At 36.6% G+C, this 17,447-nt stretch overlaps 1 protein-coding gene across 2 annotated transcripts; it reads right to left on the reverse strand.

Annotated features, from left to right (window-relative positions):
- Positions 1 to 4,302: 4,302 nt before the first annotated feature.
- On the reverse strand, positions 4,303 to 16,843 carry spa17 (sperm autoantigenic protein 17). 2 transcript variants are annotated; one of them, XM_038299631.1, is made up of 7 exons: positions 16,775 to 16,843; positions 16,363 to 16,538; positions 16,203 to 16,282; positions 16,066 to 16,109; positions 11,974 to 13,615; positions 7,888 to 8,092; positions 4,303 to 5,199 (listed from the first exon to the last, which is right to left on the reverse strand). In XM_038299631.1, the coding sequence occupies exons 2-7, from the start codon at positions 16,514 to 16,516 to the stop codon at positions 5,144 to 5,146; spliced, it is 2,181 nt and encodes a 726-aa protein (XP_038155559.1). In that variant the 5' UTR covers positions 16,517 to 16,538; positions 16,775 to 16,843; the 3' UTR covers positions 4,303 to 5,143. The 2 variants fall into 2 exon arrangements, with proteins under 2 accessions (XP_038155559.1, XP_038155560.1); XM_038299632.1 differs by lacking the exon at positions 16,775 to 16,843 and having other exon boundaries at positions 7,934 to 8,092; positions 16,363 to 16,730.
- Between the last annotated feature and the right edge of the window lie 604 nt (positions 16,844 to 17,447).

Genomic DNA, 17,447 nt, shown 5'->3' on the forward strand with positions numbered 1-17,447 from the left:
CCAACAACAGCCAACTGTGTGTGTGCATGTTCATGTGACACTGAGACAGCATGTATAGAGCAGATCTGTCCTTTTTATCTTCTTAACTTTGAACTTTTAAAAGGACCTATGGTGTATTCTATTACTTTTAAATCATGTAAAACGTAAAGTAAAAGAAAGAATATTATATGTGAAGTTATTTACTTTGTGCTCTTGAAAAAACCTACAAAATATTTCATAAGTCTTGCCTTTGTCTCCCTTCTGCTTTGAACAAAAGCAAAAACACTTCTTTATAATTAAACATATAGAAAATAGAAAAATTGTGAATCTTTCTATTGCATCCTTTGTGATCAGGTAAATCAATCTTTCATCGTTTTCCCTTTACAAGCACTAAAGTTTTACCCAGATTTTGTGTCATATGACAGCAAAACACCCGGAAACATGCACTTGTGATGCTTTTGTTGAATGGTGTAATATAATAACAATTAGTATTTACACACTGGCCCTCTTCTTAATTTTCCTCCATTGCAATATTTCCACTATTCTACTTTTTTTTCTATGCATCAATTCAAGCTTCACTTATTTCCTAAATTAGGGCAATTCTAAAATGAATGGAAGATTTTGGATGTAATCATATTTCACACACAATCTGTTAAAAAAAACCCAGTCAAAGTGCATGCCAAAATCTTTGATCTTCAGATTGTATTTGTAAAAATAAATAAATAAAAAAAGCCCAAATATGGAAAATTTCAAGTTTTTGCTTTTGCAAGGGAATTTACCTCTTTGAATTTTTTACACTAAAATCAGCCCTAAAATGGCCAAAACTAAAGAGCTATACTTACTCTGTCCTCTTGGTGGAGTAGAGGCTGTAGCCTCTTCTTTGAGAAAAACGACAGTGAGCAGTACGAGGGAGGACATCAAAAGTACTGGCCAGCCCATAAAGCTGTGTAAAACTTAAGGAAAAGGATTGATTGCCTTCCTGGAAAAAATACTAAATAGAGTAAATAAGGAAGAAAACCTAATTTGAAAGATGTTAACTCCTTAGACATTTTTGATCTCTACCAGATTTTTTTTTTGTCATTTTATTTCAGGTATACCGCTATTATATGTAAAATCTCTATGTTTTATCAATTATCTCTCTTTTTAGGCTCCAGATTACCCTGTAGAAACTAATGAGTCATCTGCATTTTAGTTTATCTCTCACACTTTCCGATAGTCTTTATTATACTGGATTTTGTTGGAAAACAAAGGTTGCCTTTTGCAGAGGAGGAGCCATGGTTGACTGAGAGCTCTGTGGGAGCAGTTAGCCACCCAGGATTTAGCCTCTTATGTGTGGAGCCATCAAAGCTGAACCTCTCCCCTCACCTCTGCCCTCTGTAAAAGGCAGACTTTGCCACTTCTCTCATCTTCTAATAGGCTCTTAATCAAGTGGGACATGAGAGGAAGACAAATGGAGATTCAGACAGTGGTGTTTAACATTAAATGACTCAAACCATTGTTCTCAATAATACCACTTGTTAGATATTTCTCTCTTTTGATGTAGTTTTTCAGCTTTTGAACAAAGTTTTATTGTTAATTAAAAAAAAGACTGGAAGGAAAGAAGATGGCCGAGTAAATAAATGTATTAGAGCTCAGATTTAATTTCTACTGTACAGCTAAATCAACTATGTTAAGTCATACATACTCAAGATGGCATTTACTTGTTTTATCAATGGCCTACATAAATAATTAAAAAAAAACATTCGGACAGAAAGATGTAAGCAGAAATAAAAAACATTTGTACCTGTCACAATTCTGGATTATAGTGATTGCTGTGATGTTACTGAGACACATTCTCTTTAATATCGAAACTTATATTACTTTACCCAGCTTTGTTTCTATTATCACTGTATATCAATTAATAAAAAAAAAACACTATTTCACAATATATTTAAACACCCTGTTGGTCTCTCTACCTCATATCCACCTCATATGAATCACCTCATAAGGCTGATTCAACTCAGGGACATTTATTTTCCCAGTCCAATGCTGTAAAGCAACAAAACGAGCACAAAGATTTCCTATATATGCTCAATGTTCTGCATCTTCATGTCTGTCTCTCTCGAGATTCAGTAGGTGTGTCTAAGATGTTGGGGCCAATTGAATAGCCATGGGAGAAAATGTGATTGCGCCCCCTGCTGTTTATGCCCTGGCTTCTTCATCTCTAATTATGACCCAGGAGACTAGATATCATCTCTCACTGACAAGCAGTCTAAGAAATAGAACATGTCCAGCCAAGCAAATCCTTCCTCTTTTACTTCTAAAATATTCCAGCTTTAGCCACATAGACTTTTCAGGGAGGTTTATGTTTTACAAACTACTTTACATGGTGATCCTTCTGTATCCCTGCAATCACGATTCCCTGGCTGATTTTTTAAAATATGTCTTTCCCTTCACTGTCAGACTTCAATCTACAGTGCAAAGTGGGTGTTTTGCTATCTTTGGAGGTGTGCATAATATTGATTGTTCACCCACAGTCATTAAAGAGACAGCAGAATATGGCCGTAGCACCTCTGGGACTGAGTAGGAGAAAAGAATAGGTCCAAATAAAACCCGTAGAGGATGTTTATGAGATTGAGGAGGAGGAGTAATGTCAACCTGAGAAGGAAATGCTTGCACTCTGCCATCGCAAAACCACTTCTAACAAGATGTTGGCTGTCCTATCTCTACAGCTGGTGGCATAGCCTATCACATGAGAGCGTGTGACAGTGTGTATGACACTGTGTGCAACAGACAGTGGGAAAGAGTGACTTGAGTGCGATGAGCATGTTGAAGGATGGGTTGTGTTCTTCCTGTGTGAGGATGTGCAGCTCTGGTTTGTGCAGTGTGCTTCGTTGCTCCGATGTGTGTGGGTGGGCTGAGTGGGTGCACAGGGAGACTGAAGATGCACTATCCTGTTTCTCATAAAGTGAACAAGACTGCCTCGGCAAATGAAAAGAAATTGAGTTACACTTTGGGGGTTCATGGAACCTTATTGTAATAAGTTATGTATTATTAAATATAGCACCTTGCAAAGATATGTACCTCGAAGTCTTATACATGTCTTATACAAAACATTTTTAGGCGTTTGCGATAGAAAAGCGTAAAGTAGCACATAATATCCAACTTAAATCAGTGCTGCGTGTATTTGTAGTTAACCCTGAGTAGCTTTTTTCAGAACTACTTTCTACAAGCTGCAAAGCTTTTGGGGTAAAACTACTGACAGACCAGTTTTATACATCTGAAGACTGACATGTTTGCAAATTATTTCTTGAGGAAATGGCTCATTTGGACTGCAAGTAATAATCTAGACTTTAACGAGGCAGTATGAATATTGATAATTTCTGTTGTAGCTCTGGATTAATGTTTAGTGTAGTCTTTGTGGACCTCATATTCTCAAGTGTCTTCAAGCATCTAGGATTTGCTTTCTTCTTGGTAGGTAGTTCCATCGATTTCCATATTAACTGAAGAGCTTCCCGATACCTGCAGAAGAAACATTTCCACATGATGTTGATGCTACCACCTTGGGGGAATGGCGTTGTCAGGGTAATGAGGTTATGTTGGCTTTCCATTTTTCATCTAGTTTCATTTAGGTTCTGATTAGAAACTAGCACCTTTTCCATAACTTTTCTGTGCCTGCAGGACATTTGGTTACATACAAATAGGACCCTTTATTGCCTTTTAAGGTGACTGTTTAATAAAATCCAGATTTTTGTTGTTGTTAGGTAACACATTTCGTGTCAACTGCATCTCATCCAGTTACAATAAATATCTTGATATTGTGCTAAAATTCTTCCATACTTGGTGATGGGTTCTCAGTGCTTTTTGAGATGTTTGAAGAAGGATTTCATTTTAAACCCAAACCTGCTTTGAAACCTTGGGGGGTGGGGTTGTATGCCTTCCAAACTTTTTTTAGGTTAACCTCTTTATGATGCTCTTTCACATAGCATTCTATTGCAATTGATTGAAGTAGTGCACAAGACAAAACTTAGAAACAAATTCAAACCTGTATATAACAACAACATATATCATTGTGTGTAGAAAGACACCCCAGAACTTTGTCGGCAACGCGGTAAACACACATTTATGTTATAAAATATTCACAAGATTTATTACATAAGTGAACACCACAGCAGACCAAACAATGTTTAACTTTCAATAAAACATGCTTCCTCTCATTAAATACTCAGCTTCTGTTGCAGAGAAGGAAGAGCTGCTGAACATTTCACCATTTAACGGCAGAACGAGGCAAAGACGAAGATAAAAGTGGCCTTTCTGGAACAAACACATCTTCACGTTTCGCTGTGTGGTTGGAATGGATTTATTAGTGTAATGCCATGTCTCTACACCAAAACTCTGATTTTACTCTGTTAATTTTTGAAGCATAAAGGGTATTTAAAACTCATAATACACAACACAAAAAGAGAGCATATAGAACTGTCATATAAGGTAATGCTGTACTAAAATGCATATGGATAAGAGTGGAGATACTGCATGCTTAATGCTCTGGAAGATCAGATTTATAGAAAAAATGCTTGGAGTTGTGAAAAGACTTATCAGGCGGTCAAAAAAAATAAAAAGAACAAATAGAACATACATAGCTACTTTCTTTTGGTGATTTGGATGCTTTAATAATTTTGTAAGCAAATCAGATAACTGTCAAAATACAAGCACTGCAATAAACACTACAAATCAACAAACATGATAGGCCACTAATCACCAAAAGTGATGCATACAAGGTGTATACACAGGATATATGTACTGATCCATTCAAAAAACATAAGCCCTGTTTAGCATTTGGAGGACATTCATTTTTCACATTCACAGATCATGATCTAAAAACTAGCACAGTACCAGAAGTTTCACAAGTACATGCAGTGAGTTGCAAATTCTGGGTCAAACATATCCGCATTGATGAGGCCATCGAAGAAGCAAGGAGGGAGTGTTAAAGTTCACAAATATTTCACATAACACACCCTCAACACTGTTCATTCTCTAGAGCTAACTCATGTTAGAAAAAAAAGGGAATCATTTGTGCAGGGGGCAGGGTTAAAAAGGTAAGCCAGAAAACCAGCTTGTGCCAGCCCTCTCTCACCACCTCCTCTTGACTCTTCTCCTTCTCATCACTCAGGTCAGGCCAGGGGCATCACTGCTCCGGCACAGATGTGTCGTCTCTCTCTACTGCCCCCGATCTTCCTGTCTCTAAAAACAGAAACAGGTGAGGCGTAGTTAGGGTATGGAGAACCAAGAAAGAAGTGCTCTGAATACACTACACTCAATGTTAAAGAGCCTTTGAGACAGAAAGACACACTGGGGTTGGGCTGAAGTAACATAAGTTGAGGGAAAAAAAGGAGTTCTATATTATTCCAAATCTTTACTGGTTTAACTAAGTTTTAAAGTAGAGTTTTCTGGGTGGCAGCTGGAATGACTGATGAGCACCTCTTTTCCTAAAAAGGGGGTCTTCCCCTGTGGGAGGAGCTCAAGATGCCTTACTTCCACTTCGACAGGTCCATTAATTCTGCTCGGCTGTTTTAGGCATGTACTGTACCTAATGCACCTGCAGCTATTAATACAACTCCTACCTAAAGACACAAAGCTTCCAGCAACTAGGTTAGGAGGAACCAGTGATGCAGATCCACCATGTTAAAAATTCTACTTATTTAAGTAGCCCTAATTGGGGGAAAACGTTGGGCCATATACATTAAAGTTTTATTTAATGTCATTCATGTTGCCTTTAATTTATGTATAAGTCTTTAATAAAAGGAGGCTTCTAAAAATGTAACTTTTACCTGCATTTGTATTTTATTTTACCTTCATTTTAAATAGCCTTCTTTTGATAATTTTTTTCCTTTCTTCTTTTTTGTTGTCTGTCCTATTTTTTTGCCTGGAGTTAAAGTCATTCACCTCTTCACCATATGTTGCTTTGGTAAAAAACCTGTTTTGGACCTTTTAATCTAAACATGTTTTTGAAACCACTTTCACAACCAACAGTCTACCCAAAGTAAACCTTTTAGTAAATGTGGAAAATACAATTTGACCACAAATAATTTACTTTTACTGATTTCCCTTTGATATTGAGTCAACATATCTTAATAAGGATCAGAACCAAAACAAAAATAAATCCAGCATATGGTTGTAAAATGTTTAGCACAATGCAATTAAATTATTTTGGAAATATTACAGAAAGTATGAGGATATGGTTTTGAGTTTTATTTCATTTAATTCATATTCATTTTTTAAAGTCATTTTGTTTTGTTGCTACAAGTTTTATTTTGTTGTTTTGTTTTTCGACTCCAGCTTCAAGTTTATTATTGCTATGCAATGTCCACCACATGGCTTAAATTACATTTGGTTGCACTCAATTGAATTAATAAAGTATATTATGCAACTTCTCTGGAAGAAAAGGGGGGACTAGGACAAAGCAACCAAACAGAACATAAGGTAGGAGAGACAGAACTCATTCACTGATTTCTAAAAAAAAATGAAACAACATACATTTTAAACATCTATAAAGAGCCGGGTTTAAGAGTCTGTACCTTCAATTTCATGGATTTGTCTTTTTAAAGTTGGAGAAGAAAACTTTTTCTAACTCAAGTTTCAACAGACTGGAGAAGAAAACTTTTTCTAACTCAAGTTTCAACAGACACATTTTAAGAAAAATCTACATTTAACTAAAATCCTCTCCTCTAATCTGTTTTAGTCTCTTGTCATTTCTTCTACAAGCACAGTAAAAAAAAAGTGTGTTTAATTTTCAGAGTTAACCAATTTAACTCTAAATGGAGTATTTACAACTATACTGAGTGTATATCTGCTCAAATGTTGGAGTTAATAATCAGTATAAAATTTGCAGCCATGGAGTTGAACCTTTACTCTATATGGTGTCGAATAGCCGATAGTCTGAGAGGTTTTCTTGATTTTAACACTAATATGAGTAAAATTAACTAAGTAAGTAAAATCTGACACAAGCTGTAGAGTAAATTTTACACTCATTTGGACTGGGACCAAATGTTATCTGAAACAGAGTTATATTCAACTCTTTAGGTGTTAAAGTAGCACTTGTTTTTTTTTTTTTTTTTTTTTTTTTACTGTGTGGACATTTATTTGAAATGTTTTTTTTATGGTTATACATTCAGTGTTAATACTTCCAAACCTGTTATTGTGCACTGAGTCACTGTGTCCATTAACCAAGTTGTTTTTAACAGTGGTAGAAATGGGGTCAAAAACCAATTACAATTCACGCATCCTGAGCTTTTGTTACATATAGAAATGCTGATTTTTAAAAAATGTTTTTGATAAAGTTGTTAAAGGTTGATCTCTTTCTCTCTCCTCTCCTGTCTCGTGTCCTATTAGGACTAGTAAATTGGTGCTAGATCATTGCAATTGTTCCCGAGCAAATGAAACCTGAACATCTTCTGCCTTTCGCTTCAAGAGGCAGATTCATTCGAGCACTTAAGGGGAAAAAATGATATGAGACATTCAATCATCTGTCGCTATCCCATGGGGTAATTAAATGAGTCACTCTGTTATGTCTTGCATTAATCACACTTGACTTAAACCATGAGGGACTTTTAAAAGATGTACTGAATTATTTAATGGAATAAATGGTCGTCGTTGTAATGTTAAAGATGGTAAACCAGTCTGTGTTCCTGCATTTTGTTCATGTGTTTGTCTCAGAGAAGACAACCTGACATTATCAGATTTTGCATTCACATATTAGGCTTTATCCAAATATTATACCAATGTGATCTAATAATTTCTCCATCACTTACCGTACATTATTAAGAGTAGTTATCATGTGATGGGAGCCTCTCTCTTAGAATCACTAACCATAATGCTCTTTTTAACGGCATTATGGGACTTAGCCTTACCCCTTGGCCCTAATTCACTGACCTGAGCCCCCCTGGCTGCTGGGGAGCACATCCCCAGTGCTGCTCACCTCCTCCCCTTCGGTTTTGTCCTCTGGCTTCATCTTCTTACGAGTCATGTGGCCGCGAAAGCCAGCCTGAATCTTGGCAGCAGCTCTGTTGGCCTCCGGGTCGTCTAGGGGGATGTCCATGATGTCCTCCTCCTCCTGGGGTCGGCTGCACTCCTCCTGCTGCGAGGAAAAGTATGTTTACAGCAGCATGGGAACAGATTTAGGATCGTATGATGGTGTTTTCTCTTACTTTTTTTTTTTTTTCCCATTAAACACTTGTGGGAGTTATTCATCAAAACAGATTGGGATACCATATTTTGCCAAGTTAACTGTAAATACTTAACAGTTGTATCTTTTTTTCCCTCTAAAGCATGTTTGTTTCAGCAGCCGTGATCAGTTATGATCCTACTGTGTTCTCAGTACCTCAACACCCATTTTTTTTAAAGTCTTCATTTTTTTTGTTCATGTCAATGACTTTTCCAAAATGTGTGCCTTATTATTGTAAAAGAAAGTTAGGAAATAACTAGTATTATCTATTACTATCATCTATTATATATAATCTATTACTAAAAAACTGCTAGAAATAGCAGTGCACAGTCTTAGATGGCTTTTTTTTTTAAAGTAAAAGTTGCTAAACTCACACTTTAAGCCATATTTCAAATAAAAATTCACCCTCTCTGCAAGTTTTTCCCAGAAAAGAGATGATCCAACAAAAAAACTGCTGCAGTCCAGGACAGCCCCTTAGAATCCACAGTCCTAGAGAAGAACAGGAGTGGGTGGAAGAGAAATTCTGGCTAGTGACAAACTGTCAGTGAAAAAGTACCACGAATATTGAAGAGTTATGTAAACACCTATTCAATCTATGCAGAGACAACAGTTCCCGATTAAGTCGTGCTTTTCTTATGGTAACGGACTGACATTTTCCACAAAAAAGGCAGCCTACAGAACAGTCCCAGTGCCATCCCACTATCTCGGTGAGGCAGTGCATCATGTCTCCAGTGAAACCCCTTTCAGTGTGGGAGTGTGACCACCCACCTGTTCGGCCAGTATTCATTAGCCTCTCTGTCTGACTGCTTACAGAGCAGCCAGCATCCAGCTTTTTCACAGGGGAACAGAGACATACACTGCCAACATAATTACTCTGTTTTTCCAATCTGTAAAGTTAGAATGTTTCTATCCACCATAATCAATTCTTTCTACAAATTCTTCCTATCGAAAAAAAACCTCATACTGTTTTAAACGCAATAAAAACAACAAACCCAGCTCATCAAGGCAGTTGGACAAAATCCAGAACACTCCCAGTCATCATCAAGTCACACCTCAATCGCAAAAACAACTATTAAAGGGTTATCTGCAGAAAAGTTTATCTGAAGCCTCTACTTACATTATGACAGTCCATCTCTTTTGCTTTCGGATGACTCCCGTCTGCAGGTGAACGGATCTAGCGTCTAAATTTCTACTTGGGCCAAGGAGGATGTTCTTTAGGCAGGTCTCTGACAGAATACAGATGCCTGACTGGCTCTCGCTAACATTTGCTGTATGTTCAGTAACAGCCGCTCACGCAGAGAGGGAGAAGGAGAGAGAAAGAGAGAGGCAGGGAAAGAAAGAGAGAGAGAGAAAGCGAGAGAGAGACCTTCTACAAACCTAACAGCATGTGTTTCATCTTTTCCACCTCATTTGGGTTGCTGACCTACTCGGCTTACTTTACCCTTCGAATATCTAACAGGTCCATAAAGTACAAACTTAAGCAGATAAACACAAAGCATGGGAGCATTATGTATTCTATATGAGAAAACTTAACAGCTTGATATTAAATGATTTTAATATAAAAAGAGGTTATTTCGCACGAAAGCTGCTTTTGTAACAACTTTCTCCGTCACACTAAGGAACTCCTCATATTAAAACAAAACAAAAACAAGTGACCAGCATGGACATACTATTTAAAGCCCAGATGGCAGTAAAACAATTACTGCTGACTATATTCGACCTAAAATTCCTACATTTGGTGTGAAAACAAAAACTCCAAGAGCATCTTGGATAATTTTTTGGGGGGGCTGGGAGGTGTTATAAATTTATTAGAGGCAGAGAGAGCTAACAGCCCTCTCCATCCCTCTGATCCCAGCTGGTACAGCCGCCCACACGCCTCTGCAAGCCTCACAGAGAAGACGGCGAGAGAGAGGGAGGACCAGCAAAAACATCCATTTATCCGCTTTATATGTCAAATAGCAACGTAACGCTACCAATTTGTGGAGCTTTTTATCATGGTAATTGCAACACATGTGTAATACCTCAAAGCTGAGTAACTCTGACAATCAACAGATCAATATTTAGAAACTGTAAACACCTTTTAGTTGATGGTATTGAATTCCTTTGCAGACAGTTTGCTCATACCTGCTTCATATATTGTGTACATGTCAAAGTGCTGCTGTTTAGCCAACTGAACATTTTGGATTGAGTAAAAAAAAAAAAAAAATCAAACATTCAAGTGTTACTATTTTTGTCTCCATATTGAAAAAAAGATGTTTCTCTAAACTAAAGTTAGGGGTTTTACTTTTTTACACAGTGCGTTAGAAGCTGCTCTAAAAGGTAAGTTACTGATACAGAGGGTGCCTAGCAACTATCAGCATCACATCTCCTATTAAAACCATGACGACACGTACATGGTGAAGAAGTTACCATAGTAACATTCTCAGAACCCCTTCCTACACTCCATTCCTACATGTTTAAAGAAGCCTGGTTGGTCCAGACAAATCAGAAAGGGGTTCTACTTTTTGAGACCAATTGTTTAGTTGCTCATTTATAACTAGGACAGAATAAAAAGAGAGGTGTATCAGATTGAAGGTGCTGTGGGAGAAAGAAATATCTGAAAATATTTTCACACATATCCCTCCGAAGAGTTTTGGGCTTACAGTCTTATTATTAAGGCCAGTTAGCTTTAATGAACCAATCATTGGTATTTATCTAATGATAATTTTGAGCTTTTAAGATTTTATTTATTTTTTATTGTTTAGGTGGAATTATAACATATGATTAATGATTTTTAAAAGGGAGAATTGGGTGCAGATCTCACCACATAGGGCTGAAATTTAACATATAGAGTTACATATGTACAACTGACCTGCCTTTATGTAGTCATTTGGATGCTTTACGCACAATTTGGCAAGATAGTTCATTGGTGATGAGGAGGTTCATGCAAACATTTTTAATTTATTGGCATATTTGCAAGAATGTACATACTTTTTAAAAACTGATATATTTGTTCATTAGTTTTATTCTTAATTTGTTTGTTTTCAAGGTGGCGAAAAAATGAAAATAAAAAAAATCCTATCCTGGGAATTATACTTCCTAAGAATTTTAAAGTAGAACTCCTGGGACATCTTCATAGGCTCATCTAACTGCAGAAGTCTCTGTAGTAACCACGGTCATTTTTGGCTTCCTGTTCAACTGTGTGACACCACACACTAGGACCTTGTTGATGTGTCTAAAATGTGGGTGGTTTCTATCCACTAAGGGACATTTACTCAGACATTACTGTAGTATAATAAAATAATAAGGGCTGTAACTGATGATTATTTTGCAAGTCGATTAATCTGTTAACTATTTTTTAAATTATAATCAGTTAGACAAAGATTCTTTAAAGAATCATTTTTAGGAAATTATACCAGGTGAGACTTAACATTTTCTACTTGAGGAGTTCTGGATAGCGCATAGTTACTGACATTTTTTTTAAATCTTAAATGCAAAATGTTGATATGTTTTTTTTAATAAAATATTTGCATAATTACTGCTCTAAAGCTAAATGTAAGCTAAATGCATGTTTTAGAGTCTCTACACTCCAGTTAATGATTGACTGATTACTAAATTAGTGATAATCAATTAATCACGATTCATCCGATTCATTGTTTCAGCCCTGAAAAAGATACTTCAGTTGTAATACAGTTGTGGCATCAATGAGAAATCGCCTACAGAATATACAAATTGTAGCTTGAATTATTAGAAATAGTGTGACATGTATCATAACAAGTTTTTTTTTTTTTTTTTTTTCAAACAACCAAGACTACCTTGTCATTGATGTTTCCAGATTCTGTGGTGTCCTCCTCAAATGCAGCAGGTCTTTCCTCCGCCTTATGGTCATCAGCTGTCAAATCTGCACAAACAGTGGAGAGGATAGCCTCCTCTTTTTCCAGTTTCTCACTCGGCTCTTGCACTTCAGAATTAGCCATTTCTTCTTCTTGTTTCAATGTGTCCTGCTTTTCTTCTGCAACATCATCTGACTCTCCAACTATTCTGGGACTTTGCTCATTCTGTTCTGGTAGATGTTCTTGATTTTGCTCCAAGGTTTTGTTCTCTGTCACAGCCATTTTTAAGTCAGTGAGAAGTGATGGGTTTGGTATTACCATTTTATTAATGACCTGATCATCCATCTCACTGTAGCTTTCAGTACTAACTGTGTGTGTTGTTTCATCTTCTTTAGCGTCCTGCTCATTAGATGGATTATTATCTTCCATCTCTCTATTTAGGTTGAGTTTTTCATCAAGCATTTCATGATCATTTTTAGGATCTACTTCCAGATCTTTAATTTTGTTTTCCAATTCAGGGGTTTTACTACCTATCTCTCTTTCATCATCATTACTCTCATCTAAAGGATTTGTTTCCTCTTTATCTTTCAGAGTATTAAATGGTGCCTCGTGGCTTTGTATTTCCTCATCTTCTGACATAACTTCCTTCCTTATGATCATCATTGCAGCTTTATCTTGACCGTCTGATTCAATCAAATCGGGTGAATTTGATACAAGCTCCTTGAACTCGTCTTGTTGGGCCATTTCTGATACATTAGTCATCGTATCCTCCATCGCAGCATCCTTCGCAAGATCTTTTCCCACAACTTCAGAAATGCACCTATCCTCCGCATCATCCTCAAAACTAATCTCAACCAAAGAATCTTCCTTTGGTAAGGAGTTGTTATCTAAGCATTTCTCAGAGTGAAGTAATCCTTTATTGGTTTCCTCATGAGAAGAGTCAGTTTCTGTTTCCCTCTCATCTGCTTCTTGTTCATCATTATGTACTCCCTGATGGTTTTCTGGAGGGATTTTAAAACCAGTTTCTTCCTCTTCTGCACTATATGCATCTTCTTTAGAGATACCATCTCCTAATGTTCTTTTTGATCCTCCAAGCTCTGAAGCACAGACATCTGCATCACCAAGAGCAAAATATTGAAGGCTCTCAACTAGTTCTGATACTTTAACACCTTCCTCTCCTTTGGAGCTAACAATCTCCTCAATTTTGGAAGTATTATCTGGTGTATCTTCTTCCTCATATCCAAACACTCCTGCCTCGCTCATATCTACATTTGATATTTCTTTGGCTGCCATCAAATTAGAGAGATGTATATCAGGCTCGTGTGTTGTACATTTTGGAACGGGGTTAACATCGACTTCACGTTCTGGTCTGTCAACCTGATTAGTTTTAGCTTTTTCTGTACTACTCTGTTCATCTGGTTGTTTATCAGTAACAGATGTGTTTTCTGTATGCTGTAATTCATGTGAAACGGTGAGTTCTTCTGTTGTATCATGATTTTCGTAATCAGCTGAGCTTCCAGCTGAATCCGTTTTATCTGCATTAGGAAACTGTTCAGTGGAAAGTGTTGCTTCTTCGACTGAAAGACTTGGTTCTTCTTCCGTTTGGGAGTCAGTTGACTTTTCTCTAAAAAATAACAACAAAATGAAGACATTTTTAAAAACGTTAATGAACAAACCAACGCTTAGAATAATGCAGCTGTACATATAAACTGAAACCTGCGTCTGAAATTGCTGGTCTCAAGTAGCTCTGCTCTGCTTTTTCCTGAAGCTGTAAATCTGAAATGTACTTGGTCTTGCAGGCAGGTCTCTTTTTTTTTATTAACTCTGATTTATCAAATTTTTCTGATGTAATTTCAGAAATCATAGGTATTAAGTACAAATGTACTAAACAAGAAATAACTTCAATACAACATGTTAACATACCATTTGAGCTGAAACTGTTACGGTAATCTGATTTGTTTAAGATTAATTGATTATGAAATGTCTTTTCAATTTATTAAATGTTCAAATTCTAAAATAGGCTATTTGCTCAAAACAACTTGCTCACCCAGAGCATGTCTGTGCACATTTTCAAAGTGCAATTGTAAACTGCCTTTTCATCCAGAGCAGTATTCACGCCAAAATTGTATAACAAAATTTGCATTTTGCAATTAAGGTGAAAATTCCTCTTGGTCTGTAAATATGCTCTATCCAAAAACCTTCTAGTTGCAGAGTTTTGGCTTCATCTGGTTCAATTATTTTTTCCTTTTTTCACCTAATATCAAACACCACTTGCTATATGGCTATTCATAATTAATTAGAATAATGGGCAAAATATCCATTGCTTGGAAAGATAACTGTTAGTTGTAGACCTACATAATATGGGCTAAATATGTCAAAAGGCAACATGTCATGCTCACTTGTGACAAAAAAAAAGAAAAGAAAAAAAAGAAAAGAAAAGCCGTCAACTAACCAAGACCTTTGTTTCTCAACCTTGGTTGATGGAGGGCACTGCAGGGGCCTATTATTTTTCCATCAACACAAGTTCCGGTGAAAAGGAGAATCGCTCTTTTTTCAATGTTGCCATATCCTTTCTCAGAATGAGGGATTGGTGCAAAGCCAAATATTCAATGGAATCAGCTGCCTTTCCTTTCCACTTATTGGCATTATATGATCAGCTAAATTTGATTGTATTGTATTACAATCCCTCCTAAATTGGAGTCAGTACGTTTTTTAATCTGTTTACATTATTGGATTGAGCTAAAAAAAAATAGATTTATCGGATCTAACTGGAGTGGCAGTGGCGGCGGATGTTGGACCCTGCAACCAAAGGGTTGTTTGTTGAAGCCCTGGCTCTGGCTTTTCAGTGTTGTTGCGTCCTTGGGCTAGAGACTTCACCTGCATTGCCTCCTGATCGTGTTCAGAGGGCACGGTGGCGCCTGTGTGTGCCAGCATGGGCGTAGGTTTGCATAGGGACCATAGGGACATGTCCCTACCAAAGTTTTGGCCCGACCTACTTGTCCCTACCCATAATTCTATGTGAATAACGTGTTTATAATTTACAGTCCAGCGTTGTTGCAGCAGTCGCTTCTTTTCTCACAACTTGTATATTTAAGTCAATATTTTAAATGCTCAGTGTCAATTCCTCTTATAGTTCCCACGCCCATGTAAATACAATGACTCTATTTGCAGTCCCTTGAATATGTTATTTTGCTTTGTTTTACAATACAGAGAATAACAGCATATCAGATAAAAAAAAATTAGAGTGGGTTTTACCTCTGCATATTACCTATAGAAAACACCGAATAAATATACATACAAAAGACATCTTTAGACTATATTTGATTAAAAAGGCACATATTTACCTTCCGTCTTAGTCACTGGTAAGTTCAAATGGAACCCCTTTCAAAGTGTAAGGTTGTCCCACTTTTACATTATTCCGAGCCACTCATGCTTCAAACATTAAAAACAGCATCTTGTGTGTGTAGTCCTTATAAAATTTGTATGAATGTAGCAAAAACATGCTGATTTCTCTTTGAAGGAAATGCACCCTGATGCTTACGTCAAGCATAAAAAAAAATAGGAGCATGCGTAATACGTAGGACTGATGACTTCAGACCAATCTGACTTAAGACCAATAGTGTCCCTACCAAAGTTGAGATCAAAGCTACACCGTTGTGCGCCAGCCTAACTTCTGTCAGTGAGCCCCAGGGCAGCTGTGGCTACAATGTAGCTTGCCACCATCAGTGTGTGTGTGAAGGAGTGAATGACTAAATGTAGTGTATAGTGCTTTGGCCAAGCCTCCTGACTTAAAAAAGTGCTATATAAGTACCAGCCATTTACCATTTTACCATTATATTTCAGTATAATGGGATATAAATTAGTCCCATTCATCCTCAAAAGTTTATTGGTTTGTGAATTGGCCCTATATTGATTTAACAGTGAGATCCATATTATAATTTAATAAATGGCAAAATGAATCTAAGTTCTTTAATGATGTAAAGATAAACTTTAGTTTAATTTCATGAGAACATATTTCAATTATTTCTCTTGTGCTCTTCCTGTCTTCCTCTGTCAAATAAAGACAAGACTCACTTAGATCCGGCCTCTGCTGCAGCTTCTACTTCAGGACCTGCTGTCTGGAGAAAATAAATATAAAAAACAAATTAAATGAAATTCATAGTAGTTAGACATATTAAAAGCTTTATCTTATGAAGTAAAACAATAAATACCTCTGTATTCTTGAAGGCAGGATTGTTGTAAAACCTGTCTTCTAGTCTGGCAGCCCACTCAGCAGGATCCGCCCCACTTTCTGCCAGGAAAAAAACAAAAACAAACAAACACCAGTGACCGGCGTTTGTCTAGCATTGAAAATGTTGAAGTGTAAGTTACCTTCTCTTTTTTTTAGAAGTTTGTCGAAATACTGCGCTGCATATGCGGGGATGTTGTCAGGCTGGTCCCGGAGAACCTCTCGGGCCAGTCCCTCTAAAAGTGTTCCGAAACCTCGCGGGACTCTCAGGTGAGTGTTGGAGAAAGGCACTGACATCTCCAGAGCTGTCTGATACCAACTATAACCACGAAATATAGACGTTTTCTACTCGTTTCCTTTTCTTTCTTTCTTTTTTTAATTAAAATGTGGGTTTTAATGGGATCTAAATTTAGCTAACTGACCTTAGAAATTAGGCCTAACTATATATTAAAGAGTTAGCTTCTTAAAGTAAATATTTAAAATGTACAAACACAACAGTTAGTCGTCTCAACGTACGTAAAATGTTTTTAAATCTACTTTTAGCAACACGCTTACCGGTTATGGTTAGCTTTCAAAGTCAGTTACGGGTTTTGTTGGTTTCTGTTACTAAGCGACGGTTTCAAGTACGGAAACAAAAAAGGGCCAGAAACTGCACACACACACACACACACACACACACACACACACACACACACACACACACACACACACACACACACACACACACACACACACACACACACAAAACAAAAGACTATTATAATTCAGTAGTATTTTTATTATACACACGATACAGATAAATACGTTTACACAGAAACATTTGCGTTTGTATCTTTAAAAGACTTATGAAACAGAGAAGGAATAAAGGAAAGATACATTCATGAATGCATAAAAAATGTATTTTAATAGACATGAATGAAAATATTGAATTAATACTGGAGGATATATTATATAAAATCACAAAATCAACAGCACGAATTGTAATTTTATGACTTTCACAGTTTTCTAAGATATAAACATTGTTGTTTATGAAGAACTTTAGCTCTCAGGTTATATTATTTTTATTAAAAAAATAACATTAAAAAAAATCAGTTTATGCATTAAATATGGGTATTCTATCAATGTGCTTCAGTTTTACGAAATAACCGTCGGCTGCACAAAAAACTAAAAGGAATATTACTACTAAAATATGTCGTCACATCTTTTCAAGTATTCCATTGAAAATTAT

This window comes from Cyprinodon tularosa, unplaced genomic scaffold, assembly GCF_016077235.1.
Source record: "Cyprinodon tularosa strain WSP-4 unplaced genomic scaffold, ASM1607723v1 ctg431, whole genome shotgun sequence".
NCBI classification, from domain to species: domain Eukaryota; kingdom Metazoa; phylum Chordata; class Actinopteri; order Cyprinodontiformes; family Cyprinodontidae; genus Cyprinodon; species Cyprinodon tularosa.

Excerpts from the sequence above, each read along its gene's own strand:
- spa17 (XM_038299631.1), bottom strand. The coding sequence starts at position 16,516 with ATGTCAGTGCCTTTCTCCAACACTCACCTGAGAGTCCCGCGAGGTTTC. Across the intron at positions 16,110-16,202 it reads CTGCCTTCAAGAATACAGAG|ACAGCAGGTCCTGAAGTAGA; the intron begins GTATTTATTGTT and ends TATTTTCTCCAG. Across the intron at positions 8,093-11,973 it reads CTGGAAACATCAATGACAAG|CAGGAGGAGTGCAGCCGACC; the intron begins GTAGTCTTGGTT and ends TTTTCCTCGCAG.